Below are 20484 nucleotides of genomic sequence, written 5' to 3' on the forward strand. Positions count from 1 at the left end.
AGAACCTGAGACTAAAAATAAGTTCCAGAAGCGATACATCTTCAATGGCACATTCTAAAAAACCGTATTCCAATATCGGATAAACCTCTTGAGACAGAAATCTTGCCTGATAGTTCTACTTGTATAAGTGAAGTAGATTTGTCTAATATTTGTTCAATCAAAGTTTAACATGAATGGGAAATTATATATTTTATATACTCAAAATATCGTAGGAATTTGCCAGTGAGAAATGGGTTGACTTTGTTTACTTTTTTAAGTTTCTTTTGGAAGAGATTAAACTTTGTTAAGATTATTTGCTTAGGGTTTCTTTTTTTTCAATTCGAAGTGTTTCTTTTAAAAGAATCTTTTCATAGGTGGCGTTGGGGGATACGACTCAATAGTAAGAGAAACTTCAAAAATAGAATTTCGATAACAATTGACAGGAATTGGATTTTTATGCAGATTGCAAGTATATAAATTTCATTAAGTTTAATATCTAGCCGCCAAATACTTCAAGCCTCGGAAGAAAAAGAGGTTTCCAAAACAGGGAGGCTGATTTTCTAAAAAGGGAGTTTCACCCGTGAGGCATTCTTAACCATCGCAATACCTTTACGCAAATACCTTTTCGCAAGAAATTCTCAAATCTCGTAAACTAAAGAAGTAATTACCCTTTTCAAAAATAATACTCGTTCTATTAATTAAACCCATTAAACGAATCGCCAAGTTAAAAAAAAAAACATGCTAATCAACTTACAGATGAATGACCACGGATTTAACCTAAAAAAAAACAACTTGTATATCATGAACTAGAAATCTACGTCAGAAAAACTTGTCCTTAATAGGACCGGTATTAAATGGCCCTGGTAACCCAATTACTTGAAAACTTACACACATATCCATGCCTCAGGCGTAAGTTTGAATGTAAGTTTTTAACTAATTGGGCGCTTACTACTTACATTTCATAGGGGTAGGGACATTTCCATGAAGGGGGTGCCAGATTTTACAGCATTTTTTAAAAAACGATCAGAAATTAAATAAAAAAACAAGTTTTTTTCAACTGAAAGTAACGAGGGACATTAAAACTTAAAACGAACAGAAATTATTATGTATATGAAACGGGCTGTCCCCTCCTCAACGCCTCGCTCTCTGCGCTAAAGTTTCTTATTGTTTTAAAAAATTAAGTTGTAAGACAGAGTCAAACTTTAGCGTAAAGAGCGAGGCGTTGAGGAGGGGACAGCCCCTTTCATATACAGAATAAGGAGCAACCTGGCTCAATAGTAACCGAAACTCTAAAAAAAGGAATTTTGGTACCAATAGATATATCAGAAGAATCAGATCTTTATGCTAATTTCAAATATACAAGTTTCATCAAGTTTAGTCCTACCCATCAAAAGTTACGCGCCTGAGAAAAGTTGCCTTATAATCGAAAAAAGGGGGAAACAACCTCTAAAAGTCATAGAACTTTAATGAAAATCACACTATCAGATTCAGTGTATCAGAGAACCTGATACACTTTATTATTTATTATTTTTTTTTTATTTCCCCAGGGGTGATCGTATTGATCCAGTGGTCCTAGAATATCGTGCGAGGGCTCATTCGAACGGAAATTAAAAGTTTTAGCGCCCTTTTTAAGTGACCAAAAAAAATGGAGGGCAACTTGGCCCCCTCCCACTTCCATTTTATTCCCGAAGTCACCCAATCAAAATTTTGAGATAGCCATTTTTTTCAGCATAGTCAAAAATCTAAAAAAAATATGTCTTTGATGGTGACTTAATCCCCCAGAGTTTCCGGGGGAATGGCTGCTAGTTATAAACTTTGCCCGTTGTTTACAAATAGTATTGGTTATTAGGACGTATTCAGGAGTTTTCAGGAGGGAATTTTTCCAGTGGGGGGTTGGAGTAGGGTTTACGGGAGAGGGTCTTTCCATGGAGGATATTTTATTGGGGGAAGGGACATTTCCATGAAGGGGGTGCCAGATTTCACAGCATTATTAAAAAAACGATCAGAAATTAAATAAAAAAAAAGTTTTTTTCAACTGAAACTAAGGAGCAACCTTAAAACTTAAAACGAACAGAAATGATTTTGTATATGAGGGCGTTCGCCCCCAATTCAATATCTCCCTTTTTACGCTAAAGTTGTTTTTAGTACTTTCAAAAGAGCTATCTATTCTAATTAACCGGCCTTTGTGATTCAGGGTTTGTGATTCGAACAAAATTCGAACTTTAGTGTAAAGAGCGAGGTATTGACTAGGGAGCGAACTCCCTAATATACGTAATAAAAACATACGAATATATATATTCGTTGCGTAAGTTAATTCGTGAGTTACGTCAGAACAAAATTTCGAGAAAGTCAATTAGCCAAAAAAAAGGAAAATTAATAAGCAAATTTCTTTTTAATTATTCATGTACGGTTAGCGAAAATCAAAGCTGCATTAATTCAAAAAAGTTCAAAAATTAACTAAAAAAAACTCTCCTCAACGCCTCGCTCTTTACGCTAAAGTCTCTTATTGTCTTAAAAAATAAAGTTGTAAGACAGAGTCAAACTTTAGCGGAAAGAGTGAGGCGATGAGGAGGGGACAGCCCCTTTCATATACGGAATAATATCTGTTCGTTTTAAGTTTAATGTCACTCCTTACTAACAGTTAAAAAAAAAACTTGTTTTTTTTAGTTAATTTGTTTTAAAGAGAGAGATAAATTGCTGCCAAGCTTAGTTAACAAGAAGAAACTAATGAAAGATAAAGAATCAGAAAAATAAAGGGAAAGAGGGGGTGTTGCATTATATACATGCTGCTAGATGTTACCACCACTCTAGGTAAACAAGGGCTGGAATTTCATGGGAAGAATCATGACAGGGAAAAATCATGTTGAGCTAGCCAATCTTCTTTCAAGACACAACATCAAAATGGACCATCAAATGAAAAACCAGATGAAGCCAAATGTCAGCTATCTGGTGGGTAATTGTCAGAGTAAATTAATTGCGATTGTTCAAACAGAGCTAGTTCAAAAATTCTAGCGGAAGTCAATGAAGCTGACTTATTTGGCATCTTCACAGACAAAACACCTGCTGCCAGCCATGAAGAGTGTTTTGCTGTAGGTGTACTGTAAATCGATAGAGAGAGAGCTGTTAAAGAGTGTTCACTCCTCATTGTAGATTCTGAATCAAAGAAAGGAGCAGAAGAAATTCTATGAGTTTTGCAAAAGGCTTTGAAAAATGGGCCTTTCAATGCTACAATTTTGCAACTAACATGAGTAGGCGCTTTGATGGAATGCAAGATCGCCAAGCTATATTAAAGTCACATCTGTCAACAAAAATAAGCCAATTTTAATGAATGATATGCGGTTTATCTTGAATTAAAAGAGCCACTTATATTTCCAGAATGGAAAATTAAAATGACAAGAAATTGGTTTGAAAAGGTTGTACTAATGCTAATCTGCTTTCAACTATTCTCTACTAATGCTACACATTCTTATCTCTTGTCAGATTCCCGAAAAGGAAAGTTTCCTCTTTATGACCCCCCTAGTAGTAAGGCCATAGGCACTTGAAAACCTAAACGCAAACCTACGCCTGAGGCATAGATATGTGTGTAGGGTTTCAAGTAATTGTGTTACCAGGGTCATTTGCAAAGAGGTACCATTTCTATAGAAGCTATAGTAATTTGAAATATAATATGGAATTTGCTTGAAGGTATATACTTTGCGTACGCGCCCGTACCAAACAGGTTGGGTATAATCTGTTTTGGTTCAAGTTTTTTTCTGACACAATTAACTGAATTTCTATTTCATGATATACAAGTTGGTTTTTTTTAGGTTAAATCCGTGTCGGAAAAACCGGTGTATCTTTTTAGATGCCAATTATTTTTTGTATATATTCAAGTTTCAAAAGGAATAGTTTTCTTTACAATTCATATTAGTAAGAGAATTGAATTCAAAGAGAATAGTTTTTTTTTGCAAGGATATTAGTAGAGGAAAAGAATGAGTGGTGCATTTACATTATTGGAGATTAATGATGGAGCTAACAACAGTGATGTAATTACTTCTTTAGTTTACGAGATTTGCGGATTTTTTGCGAAGAGGTATTAGCGTAAAGGTATTGCGATGGTTAAGAATGCCTCACAGGTAATTAAAGAACGGGGTGCTTGCATCAACAATACAAAGAACATGCTCAGATACTTAATAGATTTGACGCTTACAAGAGACATTGCTTGAAGGTATTCAATAGCTTAATTGAAAAGTAACGATAGAATGGCATTGTGACTTGACCTAGCTTTACCTCGCCGATGTGGTCTGTATAATACATAAGTAACGTTTGAAAAGTATTGTCAATTTAAAAAGAAATGGCTGAAGTGTTTTGAGGGGAATGAGTTGCATGGGGGGTTGAGTTGCACGTGGGTTCAGTTAAAGGGGCTACAGTTACACGGGGGTATCGGTTATCCCGGGGTTCTGTACCAAGGGGGGGTTCACTTGCAAGGTGGTTGAGTTAAATGAGGATTGAGTTCCACAAGAGTAATAGATTTCTTTACAATTCATATTAGTAAGAGACTTGAATTAAAAGAGAATAGTTTTTATTTGCAAGGATATGAGTAGAGGAAAAAAATGAGTGGTGCATTTACATTATTGGAGATTAATGATGGAGCTAACAACAGAGATGTAATTACTTCTTTAGTTTACGAGATTTGCGAATTTTTTGCGAAGAGGTATTAGCGTAAAGGTATTGCGATGGTTAAGAATGCCTCACGGGTAATTAAAGAACGGGGTGCTTGCATCAACAATACAAAGAACATGCTCAGATACTTAATAGATTTGACGCTTACAAGAGACATTGCTAGAAGGTATTCAATAGCTTAATTGAAAATTAACAATAGAATGACATTGTGACTTGACCTAGCTTTACCTTGCCGATGTGGTCTGTATAATACATAAGAAACGTTTGAAAAGTATTGTCAATTTAAAAAGAAAGGGCTGAAGTGTTTTGCGGGGGATGAGTTGCATGGGGGGTTGAGTTGCACGAGGGTTCAGTTAAAGGGGCTACAGTTACACGGGGGTTTCGGTTATACAGGGGTTCAGTTACAAGGGAGGTTCAGTTGCACGGGGGTTGAGTTAAATGAGGATTGAGTTCCACAAGAGTAATAGTTTTCTTTACAATTCATATTAGTAAGAGAATTGAATTCAAAGAGAATAGTTTTTATTTGCAAGGATATTAGTAGAGGAAAAAAATGAGTGGTGCATTTATATTATTGGAGATTAATGATGGAGCTAACAACATTGATGTAATTACTTCTTTAGTATACGATATTTGCGAATTTTTTTGCGAAGAGGTATTAGCGTAAAGGTATTGCGATGGTTAAGAATGCCTCACGGCTAATTAGCGTGTTTATTTTTTTTTTTTCAGGGGTGACTTTATCGACCCAGAGGTCCTAGAATATTGAGAGAGGCCTCATTCAAATAGAAATTAAAAGTTCTAGTGTCCTTTTAAAGTGACCTAAGGATTTGGACGGCAACTAAGCCCCCTCCTAGGATCATTTTTTCCCAAAGTCACCGGATTAAAAGTTTGAAATTGCCATATTTATTCAAAAAAATCTAATAACTATGTCTTTGAGGATGATTTAATCCCTCACATGCCCGGGAGGAGGACTGAATGTTGTGAGCTTTGCCCTTTGTTTGAATATAGCTTTGGTTATTGGTGTTTATACTGCCTTTTTATTTTTTTTTTTTGGGTCGTTGGAGGGGGGGGGGCAGGGCGTTAAGTGGTAGGATATCTACAAGGAGGAATTTTTAATTGGGGGAGAGAAATTTTCTATGTAGGTGGTGTCAGATTTCCCAGCACTACTTAAAAACGATAAGAAACTAAATTTTTAACTAAAATTTAAACTAGAAACTAGTTTAAATAAATAAAAATTTCAGTTGAAATTTTTTCAGTTGAAATTAAGGAGCTACAATAACACTTCAAACTAAAATACCTGAGATTGAATATGAAGGGGTTCACCCCTGCTTCAATACCTCATTCGTGAGACTACGTTGTACTTAGTTCTTTCAAAAGAGCTATTTATTATAAATATATAACATTCTTGATTCAGGGCCAATTTTTATTGAATTGGAACAAAATTTGAACTTAGCGTGAAAGGCGAGGTGTTGAGGAGGAGGGACCCCCCCTCATATACGTATTAATTTTGGTTCATTTTAAGTTTTAGTGTTTCTCCTTACTTTCAGTTGAAATTTTTTTTTGAATATTTATAATGCACTATAAAATAGAGCACTAAAAACCTAATACTAATAGTTTTTTGTCCAATTTTTCTGTAAAATTGGGTTTTTTTTTTCATTCCTAAATTTTTCTTCTTTTTTTTTTTAAGTTTGAAGTGTATTAATGAAATTAAAAACCCCCCTAGAAAGGACCGAGATGCACATATACAACAAAGATTCAATATACAAAAAAAATCGGTGAAAAAATACCTCTAAACATTGACAACGATTCGAGTGAAACAAGAAAACAGTTAAGGACACTTGTAAAAACACAGAAAAAGGACAAACATAGCCCTCTGTATAATGGTAGAGATGTGAGACGCTTTAGTCTATTAAATCACGCAATGAAATACCCTGTGATATCGTTATACCCCCTGATATCGTTATGCTAAGCATTCCAACACACAAACATTCTTTAGCGACCAAAGATATTTTTTTTTTTAATGTTTATGTACATTGTGATCTAGAAATTAAAGGCTATTAAATGTTTCACAAGTTCAAAACGATTTATAGACGACTCGAATTTCATTTTAAGCAATTGTAACAATAGTAGATTTTCAACGGATGATAAATCTTCTATCAAATCATGATTATAAAAGATACTATAAGATCCAGAAAAACAGTGAACACACTTTCATCGCGGGTATGTAAAAAAACCATAACTGGTCACACCCCAAATAGTTATTTTGGACCTAAGCGTTTAGGGTTTTGTGAAATGTCATCTGTTTGAGTCGGATCAAAGCTTGTGATGTACTACATTACGTTATATAAACAGACTGGGATTCTATGATAGAGTGATTACACCACTAAATAATACTGGTCAGGAACTGAGAAATGTCCAGGAGGAAGTCAGTGGAATTTGCAGCTTTTTCGGAGTTGAAGCACTCTACGTAAAGGGCAATGTACCTACAGATAAAGTTTTAATTCAAAGGTTTGAGCCTAGGATTCCACTTTTCAATCTAGATGAGTTTAAGTGTCCTAAATTTGAGGGGGTTATCACCGTCCTGAAGACGAGGTTAGGTTCTTCGCACAGTGGATACCTAAGAACATACCTGATCGTGATAAATCCATAAGACATGTTAAAAAATATTATATATCACGGGACCAGCTTTTTGGTATTTTTAATCTTTAAATATAATTACTATTGTTATTTAAACATTTGTTGTTGTTTTTTTTTCTTTCTAAAAAAAAAAAAAAATCTTTTTTAAAAATCATAAATTTTTAAAATTTTTTATTTTTATTATTTTTTTAAATAAATTAAAATTTAAAAATATTATTCAAGTTATAACAATTGCGCTCTGTGATTGGTCAGAGACACAATGAGACTTCCCCACCGGTATTCTATGACCGGTTATTGACACTACCTAATCTATTGCATGTATTAAATCAGTATTTTTTACGCATTGGAATTATAAAAACATAGGTCATATCTTTAAAAAAAAAAGTGAAGATTGAGCTTTTTAATAAAGTGTGTTTACATAAAAAGGTTATTGTAGCACTTAATGCTGACAAAGAGAAGTATTTAAACTTTGAAACAAGTACAGGTGGTAGCACTATTGGAAATGTATGCATGCATTGTCATGACAGTAAGGAATTAAATTTCTTTGGAATACCGAAAAAATTCAACTCTTATGTTGGTGGTTATGAGAGATTGAGATCTCCAGAGATGATTGCACTCAAAGAGAATGCCAACATAAAAATAATAATTGATGATAGAGTACAACTCCTTGGTACTGTTGCAGGTAACACATTAACTACTGATACATCAAATCGTCACCTTTCGTGTATTAGCATTCAACGGAAGATCAATAAAAGAAAGGCCTACTCTTCTACTAATATCGTAAACCATATCTTGTCTACGTGCCGAAACTGTTACCTGTGTAAAAATAATGTGTTAATAGACAGTGAAATTGCCATAAAAATAAAAAGGTCCTTTTCATAAAATATCACGAGGGAGAATAAAGTTCAATCTGTAAAAAACAAAGCACCAACAAATGTTATTGCATTTTCTCAAACACTCATTGATACAAATATAACCAGGGACTAAACGTATATTGAACATTTTGATGAGACACCAGTAAAAATTGTGTTTGACTCTAAATGGAATAACGATTATTCTACTGATTACGAACTAAGAGAAGACACTAGCTATAATATCAAGAGAGAACATGGTGAACTATTTTATGGAACAGATTCAAAATGTCCAAAGTTAATCATTGATATTAATAATGTATCGTAATATATTTTTTGTATTAATATTCTACATAGCATTATTTCATTAAAAATATATTATGCATTACATTGTTATGTGTTCATTATTTTTAGAGTAAGCTAGCATGTCAAACGTTTAGAATATCTAATAAAACGTTGGAGATGTAAGAAAAGGAATTTTCATACATCTATTGTCAGACACATGGGGACAAATTCTTTCTTTAATTCGCCTCTTGGATAAATAAAAAAAGACATTTCATTCAAGAAATTTATGACGAAACTCTAAGTAAGCAACAAACTCTTTCTTGAAGTTACCTCAGGGATACACAATGCAGAAATTTTATTCAAGAAATTATCAAAAATTGTAAGTAAGTAGCAAATTCTTTCAAAAATATGTTAATACGTTTAATCAATCAATATCTTGAAGCTTAACTCGTCTTTATTCTTTAGAATAGTTTTATGTATTTCATTAAATTATGAAGAAATTGTAGGTAAGTAAGAATAGCTTTCTTGAATTCGCTTCCTGGACACAATACAGATATTTAATTCAAGAAATCATAATAAAATCGCAAGTAAGAAATAAAGTCTTTATTGTTTTCACCTCTTGGATACGCAATACTGAAATTTCATTCAAGAAATTATGAAGGAATTGTATATAGGTAACACACTCATGTTACCTCATGGATACACAATGCAGAAATTTCATTTAAGAAATTATCAAAAATTTTAAGTAAGTAGCAAATTCTTTCTTGAATTCGCCTCCTGGGTAAATAAAAAAGACAGTTCATTAAAGAAATTATGAAAAAATTGTAAGTAAGTAGCAAATTCTTTCTTGAATTCACCTGCTGGATAAACAAAAAAAAGACATTTCGTTCGAGAAATTATGAAAAAATTCCAAGTAAGTAACAAACTCTTTATTGTTTTCACGACTTAGATATAAGATGTAGAAATTTAATTCGGGAAATTATGAAAAAATTCTCAGTAAGTAGAAATTTCTTTCTTGAAGTCTACTCTTGGATACACAATACGGAAATTTTATTCAAGAAATTATGAAAATATTTGTAAGTAAGTAACAATCTCTTTTTGTTTTCCACTCTTGGATATACAGTACAGATACTCCATTCAATTAATTATGAAAATACCGCTAGTAGTTAACTTTTTTTTTTCTCTATATAAAAAACAATTTTTACTTAGCTATACGATGTAGAAATTTAATTAACGAAATTAGTAAAAAATTCTAAGTAATTAAAATTTTATTTATCTAATTATACTCATTTATAAACAATAATTAAATTTCATTATATAATTTAATGAATTAGATATACTATTTATAAATTTTATTCAAGAAATTATTAAAAAATTCTCAGTAAGTAACAATTTCTTTCTTGAAGTCATCTCTTGGATACACAATGCGGAAATTTCATTAAAGAAATTAAGAAAATATTTGTAAGTAAGTAACAAACTCTTTATTGATTTCACCTCTTGGATATACAGTACAGATTTTTCATTCAATAAATTATGAAAAAAACGCAAGTAAGTAAATTTTTTTTTTCTTTATCACAAACAATTTTCACTTAGCTACATGATGCAGAAATTTAATTCAAGAAATTATTGAAAAATTCTCAGTAAGTAACAATTTCTTTCTTGAAGTGAACTCTTGGATACGCAATACGGAAATTTCGTTCAAGAAATTATGAAAAAATTGTAACTAAGTAGCAAATTCTTTCATGAATTCACCTGTTAGACAAACAAAAAAGACATTTCGTTCAAGAAATTATGACAAAATTCTAAGTAAGTAACAAACTCTTTATTGTTTTCACAAGTTATATAAATGACGTAGAAATTAAATTCAAGAAATTATGGAAAAATTATCAGTCTAAGTAGCAATTTCTTTCTTGAAGTCATCTCTTGGATACACAATACGGAAATTTCATTCAAGAAATTATGAAAATATTTGTAAGTAAGTAACAAACTCTTTATTGATTTCACCTCTTGGATGTACAGTACAGATTTTTCATTCAATAAATTATGAAAAAATAGCAAGTAAGTAACTTTTTTTTATCTTTATCACACAAGATTGTCACTTAGCTAAATGATTTAGAAATTTAACTCACTCAACTATTGTAACATGCTGAGTAAGTAACAATCTCTTTCTTGAAGTCAACTCTTGGATTTGTACTGCAAATAATTAATTCAAGAAATTATTGAAAAATTGCAATTAAGTAGAAAATTCCTTATGGAGTCTAACTCTTGGATAAACAAAAAAGTCATATCGTTCAATAAATTATGAAAAAATTATAAGCAATTAACAAACTCTTTATTTTTTTCACAAGTTAGATATAAGACGTAGAAATTAAATTAAAGAAATTATTAAAAAATTATCAGTCTAAGTAGCAAATTCTTTCTTGAATTCACCTGTTGGATAAACAAAAAACATTTTTCACTTAGCTAAATGATGTAGAAATTTAATTCAAGAAATTATTGAAAAATTCTCAGTAAGTAACAATTTCTTTCTTGAAGTCAATTCTTGGATAGGCAAATACGGAAATTTCATTCAAGAAATTATGAAAAAATTGTAACTAAGAAGCAAATTCTTTCTTGAATTTACCTGTTGGACAAACAAAAAAGACATTTCGTTCAAGAAATTATGACAAATTTCTAAGTAAGTAACAAACTCTTTATTATTTTCACGAGTTAGATATACGACGTGGAAATTAAATTCAAGAAATTATGAAAAAATTCTCAGTCTAAGTAGCAAATCCTTTCTTGAATTCACCTGTTGTATAAACAAAAAAACATTTCGTTCAAGAAATTATTACAAAATTCTAAGTAAGTAACAAACTTTATTGTTTTCACGAGTTAGATATACGACGTAGAAATTAAATTCAAGAAATTATGAAAAAATAGCAAGTAAGTAGCTTTTTTTTCTCTTTATCACAAACAATTTTCACTTAGCTACGCGATGTAGAAATTTAATTCAAGAAATTATGAAAAAATTCTCAGTAAGTAACAATTTCTTTCTTGAAGTCAACTCTTGGATACACACAATACGGAAATTTCATTCAAGAAATTATAAAAAATATTTGTAAGTATTTCATTTTTTTAAGGTTCATTTAGACGAGGTTACGGGCGCGCACGTAACCTCGTCTAACTGAAACTTAAAAAAAAATGAAATAAAGCTATGTTGACTGTGTATATATCCCCCGATTGGTCCCTAAAAAACCAGTCTGGTAGAAAACGTGGCGTTTTTGTACTGCTCCCTTTTTTGCAATGTATTGGAAGCAGTGGGGAATCCCCGCTCGTTTGGAAAGGTGCCAAGGAAAGGCATACAAATAGCATGTAGTTTCAAAACGTGTTTAATCACGTTTCTTGAATGAAGTATCTGTACTGTATATTCAAGAGGTGAAATCAATAAAGAGCTTGTTACTTGTAATAAAGAACTTGTATGAGAAAGAAAAAAAAAAAAACAAATGTTTACATAAAAATATTACTTAGAGTTCACTCTTAAACATCCACAAACGATGGTCCCATGATATAGAATAGTTTTTAACATGTCTTATGGATTTATCACGATAAGGTATGTTCTTAGGTATCCACTGTGCGAAGAACCTAACCTCGTCTTCAGGACGGTGATAACCCCCCTCAAATTTAGGACACTTAAACTCTTCTAGATTGAAAGGTGGAATCCTAGGGTCACACTTTTGAATTAAAACTTTATCTGTAGGTACATTGCCCTTTACGTAGAGTGCTTAAACTCCGAAAAAGCTGCAAATTCCACTGACTTCCGCCTGGACATTTCTCAGTTCCTGTCCAGTATTATTAAGTGGTGTAATCACTCTATCATAGAATCCCAGTCTGTTTATATAACGTAATGTAGTACTCCACAAGCTTTTATCATACTCAAACAGATTACAGTTCACTAACCAATAACCATTTAGGGTTAACTTACCTTTTTAGGGTGTGACCATTTAGGGTTCTCCTAAATGCTGAATATGAAAGTGTGTTCCCTGGCATGCTGGATCTGAAAGTGTATTTTCTTCTCATGATTTGATGGAAGATTTATCATCCGTTGAAAATCTACTATTGTTACAATTGCTTAAAGTGAAATTCGAGTCGCCTATTAACCGTTTTGAACTTGTGAAACATTTAATAGCCTTTAATTTCTAGATCACAATGTACAAAAAAATTAAAAAAAAAAAATCGCTTTGGTCGCTGAAGCATTTACGTGTTTTGGAATGCTTAGCATAACGATATCACGGGGTATAATGATATCACAGGGTATTTCATTGCGTGATTTAATAGAATAAAGCGTCTCACATCTCTACCATTATACAGAAGGCTATGTTTGTCCTTTTTCTGTGTTTTTACAAGTGTCCTTAACTGTTTTCTTGTTTCACTCGAATCGTTGTCAATGTGTAAAGGGATATTTTCACCGTGTATTTTGGTAGCTTGCATCGATGTGGTATCGTTCCATCTTGGTCGCTTTTCAGGGGGAGAGTAATTGCATGAATCCACTTCCTCCTTAAAAAAAAAGGAGAAAAATTTAGTAAGGAAATAATAAGCCCACTTTTACAGATAAATTGTACCACTAAAGTTGATTCTGATGTTTGTAGCGCTCTATGTTTTAGTGCATTAGAAATATTCAAAAAAAATTTTCAACTGAAAGTAAGGAGAAACACTAAAACTTAAAATGAACCAAAATTATTACGTATATGAGGGGGGTTCCCTCCTCCTCAACACCTCGCCTTTCACGCTAAGTTCAAATTTTGTTCCAATTCTTTAAAAATGACCTCTGAATCAAAAAGGTCGCTTAATTAGAATAAATAGCTCTTTTGAAAGCAATAAACAAACTTTAGCCTAAAGAGTGAGGTATTGATGAAGTGGCGAACCCCCTCAGAGACGAAAGAATTTCGGTTCTTTTTAAGTATTAAAGTTGCTCCTTAATTTCATCTGAAGAACTATCAACTGAAAGCTTAAATTATTTAGACGAGTTTCTAGTTTAAATTTAGTTTAAAATCTAGTTTCTTATCGTTTTTAAATAGTGCAGGGAAATCTTATATCACCCACATCCACAATTTCTCTTCCCCATTACAAATTCCTCCATGGAGCTCGCATCCCATTTCACTCCCCCCCCCCACCCCCCCAACGACCACAAAAAAAACTGAACACGTCTGTATACTTCCCAATAACCAATGCTATATGCAAACAATGGGCAAAGCTCATAACTTGCAGTCCTCCCGGGCATGTGAGGGATTAAATCATCCTCAAAGACATAGTTATTAGATTTTTTTGAATAAATATGGCAATTTCAAACTTTTAATTCGGTGACTTTGGGAAAAAATGATCCTAGGGGGGGCTTAGTTGCCCTCAAAATCATTAGGTCACTTGAAAAGGACATGATAATTTTTAATTTCTATTTGAATGAGGCCTCTCTAAATATTCTAGGACCTCTGGGTCGATACAGTCACACCTGAAAAAAAAACAAATAAACACGCTAAATAACCGTTAGGCATTCTTAATCATCGCAATACCTTTAAGCTAATACCTCTTCGCAAAAAAATTCGCAAATATCGTAAACTACAGAAGTAATTACATCACTGTTGTTAGCTCCATCATTAATCTCCAATAATGTAAATGCACCACTCATTTTTTTCCTCTACTAATATCCTTGCAAATAAAAACTATTCTCTTTGAATTCAATTCTCTTACTAATATGAATTGTAAAGAAAACTATTACTCTTTTGGAACTCAATCCTCATTTAACTCAACCCCCGTGCAACTGAACCCCCCTTGTTACTGAACCCCTGTATAACCGAAACCCCCGTGTAACTGTAGCCCCTTTAACTGAACCCTCGTGCAACTCAACCCCCCATGCAACTCATCCCCCTCAAAACACTTCAGCCATTTCTTTTTAAATTGACAATACTTTTCAAACGTTACTTATGTCTTATACAGACCACATCGGCGAGCTAAAGCTAGGTCAAGTCCCAATGTCATTCTATCGTTACTTTTCAATTAAGCTATTGAATACCTTCTAGCAATGTCTCTTGTAAGCGTCAAATCTATTAAGTATCTGAGCATGTTCTTTGTATTGTTGATGCAAGCACCCCGTTCTTTAATTACCCGTGAGGCATTCTTAACCATCGCAATACCTTTACGCTAATACCTCTTAGCAAAAAATTCGCAAATCTCGTAAACTAAAGAAGTAATTACATCACTGTTGTTAGCTCCATCATTAATCTCCAATAATGTAAATGCACCACTCATTTTTTTCCTCTACTAATATCCTTGCAAATAAAAACTATTCTCTTTGAATTCAATTCTCTTACTAATATGAATTGTAAAGAAAACTATCACTCTTGTGGAACTCAATTCTCATTTAACTTAACCCCCGTGCAACTGAACCCCCCGTGTCACTGAACCCCTGTATAACCGAAACCCCCGTGTAACTGTAGCCCCGTTAACTGAACCCTCGTGCAACTCAAACCCCCATGCAACTCATCCCCCTCGAAACACTTCAGCCATTTCTTTTTAAATTGACAATACTTTTCAAACGTTACTTATGTATTATACAGACCACATCGGCGAGGTAAAGCTAGGTCAAGTCACAATGTCATTCTTTCGTTACTTTTCAATTAAGCTATTGAATACCTTCTAGCAATGTCTCTTGTAAGCGTCAAATCTATTAAGTATCTGAGCATGTTCTTTGTATTGTTGATGCAAGCACACCATTCTGTAATTACCCGTGAGGCATTCTTAACCATCGCAATACCATTAAGCTAATACTTCTTCGCAAAAAATTCGCAAATCTCGTAAACTAAAGAAGTAATTACATCACTGTTCATAGATCCATCATTAATCTCCAATAATGTAAATGCACTACTAATTTTTTTCCTTTACTAATATCATTGCAAATAAAAAATATTCTCTTTGAATTCAATTATCTTACTAATATGAATTGTAAAGAAAACTATTCCTTTTGAAACTTGAATATATACAAAAAATAATTGGCATCTAAAAAGATACACCGGTTTTTCCGAGACGGATTTAACCTAAAAAAAAACTTGTATATCATGAAATAGAAATTCAGTTAATTGTGTCAGAAAAAAACTTGAAACAGAACAGATTATAACCAACCTGTTTGCTACGGGCGCGTACGCAAATTATATAGCTTCAAGCAAATTCCATATGATATTTCAAATTACTATACCTTCTATAGAAATGGTACCTCTTTGTAAATGACCCTGGTAACCCAATTACTTGAAAACCTACACACATATCTATGCCTCAGGCGTAGGTTTGCGTGTAGGTTTTCAAGTGCCTATGGCCTTACTACTCCCCCTCCACCACCACCCAAGACTTGATCTTGTCTGCAAATATGTATATGAAATAATAAGAGTAATGCGGGCACAATGCATTGTGCTACATTTCAGCACACAAACCACTTTTTAGAGGTTTTCTCTTTTCAACTTTAATTGTTTTGTAAGGATGAATTATTGACAGTACCAACATGATTAAAAATGATAAGGCCTCAGGTGCTGATAGTGTAGTAACTGAGTTTTTTTTTATATATGGTGGCTGTGAGGTTAGAAATAAGTCACTGAAGATTATAAATGTGATTTTTGAAAAAGGGGAAGTACCTAGCGATTTTAGGAAATCCTTAATTAAACCACTGTATAAGAAAGGTAATAGAGGGAGAGTGGTCAGTATTGAGGAATTAGCCTGATCTCTGTATGTAGCAACTTACTTAGTAACACAATTCTTTTTATACTGAGAGATGCTGTAGACAAAGATTTAGAGAAGAACAGTGCGGTTTTAGAAAGGGTAGATCATGTGTCAACCAAATTTTTACTCTTTTTTAATAACTGAGAAGTGACTGAGTTATCAAAGTATTTAGTTGTGCCCACTCTTAGGCTTGTCTCCCCTTGTGTTGTTATTCAGTTCAGTGTTTTAATAATGTGTCCTATTTTTAGCATAACAATGAAAGCCGAGGATGTTCTAATGTGTTCAATTTCCAAATGGTACAAACAGTTCAAGAAAAATACATTCCAAACATATTTTGTAGACTTATGCCCAGATTTCATTGATTACTTAAATGAGGACTGCGTTCTAATACCAGATTTTGAAGAGGCAGCATCTCTCCCTTTATTCCATCAAAGAATGTATCTGGAAATAAAAGAAGGTTTGAGAAAACTGTGCAATGTCTCTTTTATTAAATTGAACTGGAGTGCACCCACAGTAAGTTTAGATATTCAGTGTTTGCCCTCTTCAATGTTCATACATCTATAGTAAGCTATGGGTACAAACAACCCTAATTAGAGTAGATTGAAGTATAAGATTTTTTGTTATGTGTGATGGATGGATCCAAATACACTAGTAGAAGGGGGGGTACCAGCGCGATCACGCACCCCTGCTGCCACCTACAACTTTTTTGCACACCATATATGGGCATAGAACCACGTGGTTTATGGATTTTGTCAGTGAGAATGAAAAAACAGGAACTTTGTCACATTTATGTCTGTTTTCTTGGATGGTTATGTGTGTTGGTCGATTTATTTGATGTTTTTCATAGCTGGTTATGGATGATTTATGGTTTTTGTCAGTGAGAATGAAAAAACAGTATTTTTCTCACTTGAAAAACAGGAATTTTGTCACTTTTATGGATATTTTTATGGTTTTTGTCAGTGAGAATTTGAAAAAACAGGAATTTTGTCACATTTATGGATGTTTTATGGTTTTTGTCAGTGAGAATAGAAAAACAGGAACTTTCTCACTTTCATGGATTATTGAGTCATTAATCAAATTGTTTCCGGGCAAGGTTAATGAATGTCTGACAGATGACGTCAAGTTAATTAATGTCTTTGATGTATTTCCAAAGAGAATGTTTCCGAGGCAAAATTTTAGATCACACATGACAGATGATGTCATGATTGATTGATTGACATGAAAGGGGAATTAATTTGTTGTTTCTAAAGAGAATTGATTTGACACGAAAGGGAATTAATTTGTTGTTTCTAAGGAGAACTGTCTCCAAGCGAATGTTTAGATCTTAGCGATGAAGAGATTGATTCACGAAAGGGTTTCCAAGTAATTTGAAATGTATCAGCGCAGAGATGCCAAACAAAAGGAACACGCTGAAATTACGTTTAGGGATTATTTGGGCGAAACCGTTTCAGTCATTTTATGGAATTATTTCGGCGAAACAGTTAGAGACATTTTAAAAGATGATTTTAGAAGAGATTTTAGAAGAGGATTTGAGGGTGAAACTCTGTGGTCGTTATAATACACAATTTCCATTTGAACAGTGTCGTGAGGTCCTCTACCCCAACCCCAAAGGGTTCCGCTCCCCCACCCCCAACCCCGAAGGAAGCGCCCGTCCTCAAAGGTCCACCGGGCTCCCAAAGGACCACCCGGCTCCCAAGGGTCCCACAGACCCTCAAAGGCCCTCCACCGGACCCCAAAGGTCCACCGGGCTCCCAAAGGACCAATCGGCCCTCAAGTGCCCCCCCGACCCCCAAAGGCCCTCCCCAGACCCCCAAAGTTCCCATCCTTTTCACCCACAACGTTACTTTACAGCTTTTTGAATGCTCAACACCAAGCAATACTTTTCAAAAGGCATGTCAGAACAAGTTCTTTTCTTAGTGACCGTCCTAAACCCATTTTACAAATTGAAGTACCCATCCTTTTCACCCACAACTTAGTTATAGTTAAGAGTTTGAAGTTTCACCTTGGAGAATTAGCTTATAGTTTTAGTTTGGTTTATTTTTAGATAAAAGTTTAGAGGTTTTTTTTTTAGCTTATAATCTTATCTTAGGGTTTTTTTTAGATTTATAGTTTAGTTTAATTTTATTTAATAGTTTATATTTTTTATATTAGATTATTATCTTAAATTTTTAGTTTGGTTTAGTTATAGTTTAGTTTTAGTTAAGAGTTTAGAGTTTTTAGCTTAGAGTCTTAGCTTAAAGTTTTAGTTTGGTTTAGTTTTAGTTAAAAGTTTAGAGTTTTTTTAGCTTAGAGTCTTAGCTTAGAGTTTTTGTTAGAGTTCTAGTTTAGTTTAGTTTTAGTTAAGAGTTTAGAGTTTTTAGCTTAGAGTCTTAGCTTAGAGTTTTATTAAGAGTTCTAATTTAGTTTAGTTACAGTTAAGAATTTAGAGTTTTATATTATAGTAATAGCTAATAATTTTACTTAAAGTTGTAGTTTGGTTAAGTTTTATTTAAGAGTTTCTAGTTTTAGCTTAGAGTCTTAGCTTATAGTTTCTGTTAGAGCTAAAGTTTAGTTTAATTTTAGTTATTAATTTGATTTTTTACCTCTGAGTTTCAGTTACAGTTTTAGTTTGGTTTAGTTTTAGTTAAGAGTTTAGAGTTTTTATATTATAGTATTAGCTTAAAGTTTTCGTTTGGTTTATTTTTACTTAAGATTTTAGAGTTTTTTTTTTATCTTATAGTCTTAGCTTAGAGTTTTTGTTAGAGTTCTAGTTTAGTTTTAGTTAAGAGTTTAGAGTTTTTAGCTTAGAGTCTTAGCTAACAGTTTTATTCAGAGTTCTAGTTTAGTTTAGTTACAGTTCAGAATTTAGAGTTTTAGCTTAGAGTCATAGCTTATAATTTTACTTAAAGTTGTAGTTTCGTTAAGTTTTAGTTAAGAGTTTCGAGTTTTAGCGTAGAGTCTTAGCTCAGAGTTTTGTTAGAGTTCTAGTTTAGTTTTAGTTAAGAGTTTAGAGTTTTACCTTAGAGTCTTAGCTTAGAGTTTTAGTTAGAGTTGAAGTTTAGTTTAGTTAGAGTTAAGAATTTAGAGTTTTAGCTTAGATTCATAGCTTAGAGTTTTACTTAAAGTTTTAGTTTGGCTAAGTTTTAGTTAAGAGTTTCGAGTTTTAGCTTAGAGTTTTTTTGTTAGAGTTCTCGTTTAGTTTAATTTTAGTTAAGAGTTTGATGTTTTTACCTTTGAGTTTCAGTTAGAGTTCTAGTTTAGTTTAGTTTTAGTTAAGAGTTTGGTGTTTTACCAGAGATTCTTAGCTTAGAGTTCTAGTTTAGTTTAGTTTTACTTAAGAGTTCAGTGTGTTTGCTTTGAGTCTAAGCTTAGAGGTTTTGTTAAAGTTCTAGACTATTTTAGTTTTAGTTAAGAGTTTAGTGTTTTTAGCTTAGAGTCTTAGCTTAGATTTTATTTTGAATTTATAGTATAGTTTAGTTTTAGTTTATATTTTTATATTAGATTATTATATTATAGTTTTTGTTAGAGTTTAAGTTTAGTTTTAGTTAAGAGTTTAGAGTTTTTTTTTGTTAGAGTTCTAGTTTAGTTTAATTTTAGTTAAGAGTTTGATTTTTTACCTTTGAGTTTCAGTTAGAGTTCTAGTTTAGTTTAGTTTTAGTTAAGAGTTTAGAGTTTAACATAGATTCTTAGCTTAGAGTTTTACTTAGAGTTATAGTTTAGTTTAGTTTTAGTTACAGTTACAGTTCAGAATTTAGAGTTTTAGCTTAGAGTCATAGCTTAGAGTTTTACTTAAAGTTATAGTTTGCTTAAGTTTTAGTTAAGAGTGTAGAGTTTTTAGCTTAGAGTTTTGGTTGAAGTTCTAGTTTAGTTTAGTTTTAGTTAATAGTTTAGAGTTTTAGCTTAGAGTCTTAGCTTAGAGTTTTTGTTAGAGTTGAAGTTTAGTTTAATTTTAGTTAAGAATTTGGTGTTTTACCTTTAAGTTTCAGTTAGAGTTCTAGTTTAGTTTACTTTTAGTTTAGAGTTTAGAGTTTTTTAGCTTAGAGTCTTAGCTTAGAGTTTTAGTTGGAGTTCTAGTTTAGTTTAGTTTTAGTTAAGAGCTTAGAATTTTAGCTTAGAGTCTTATCTTAGAGTTTTTGTTAGAGTTCTAGTTTATTTTAGTTTTGAGTTCTAGTTTAGTTTACATATAGTTAAGAGTTTGGAGTTTTACTTTAGAGACTTAGCATAGAGTGTTAGTTTAGTTTAGTTTTAGTTAAGAGCTTAGAGTTTTTTAGCTTAGATTTTTATCTTAGAGTGTTAGTTAGAATTATAGTTTATTTTAGTTTTAGTTAAGAGTTTAGAGTTTTTAGCTTAGAGT

General features: G+C 32.6%; 1 protein-coding gene across 5 annotated transcripts in view; it reads left to right on the forward strand.

The window, feature by feature from the left end:
* Positions 1 to 20484, forward strand: part of LOC148943392 (translation initiation factor eIF2 assembly protein-like) — an 81968-nt gene that overhangs the window by 28991 nt on the left and 32493 nt on the right. For all 5 annotated transcript variants that reach the window (XM_089101350.1, XM_089101346.1, XM_089101348.1 and 2 more), the window contains exon 2: positions 16400 to 16664. In XM_089101350.1, the coding sequence (XP_088957476.1) occupies positions 16407 to 16664 (258 nt within the window). In that variant the 5' untranslated portion in view covers positions 16400 to 16406. The remainder of the gene's footprint in view (positions 1 to 16399; positions 16665 to 20484) is intronic.

The sequence above is a fragment of the Artemia sp. Qi Xiang Cuo genome, chromosome 15 (assembly GCF_049724085.1).
Source record: "Artemia sp. Qi Xiang Cuo chromosome 15, ASM4972408v1, whole genome shotgun sequence".
Lineage (NCBI taxonomy): Eukaryota > Metazoa > Arthropoda > Branchiopoda > Anostraca > Artemiidae > Artemia > Artemia sp. Qi Xiang Cuo.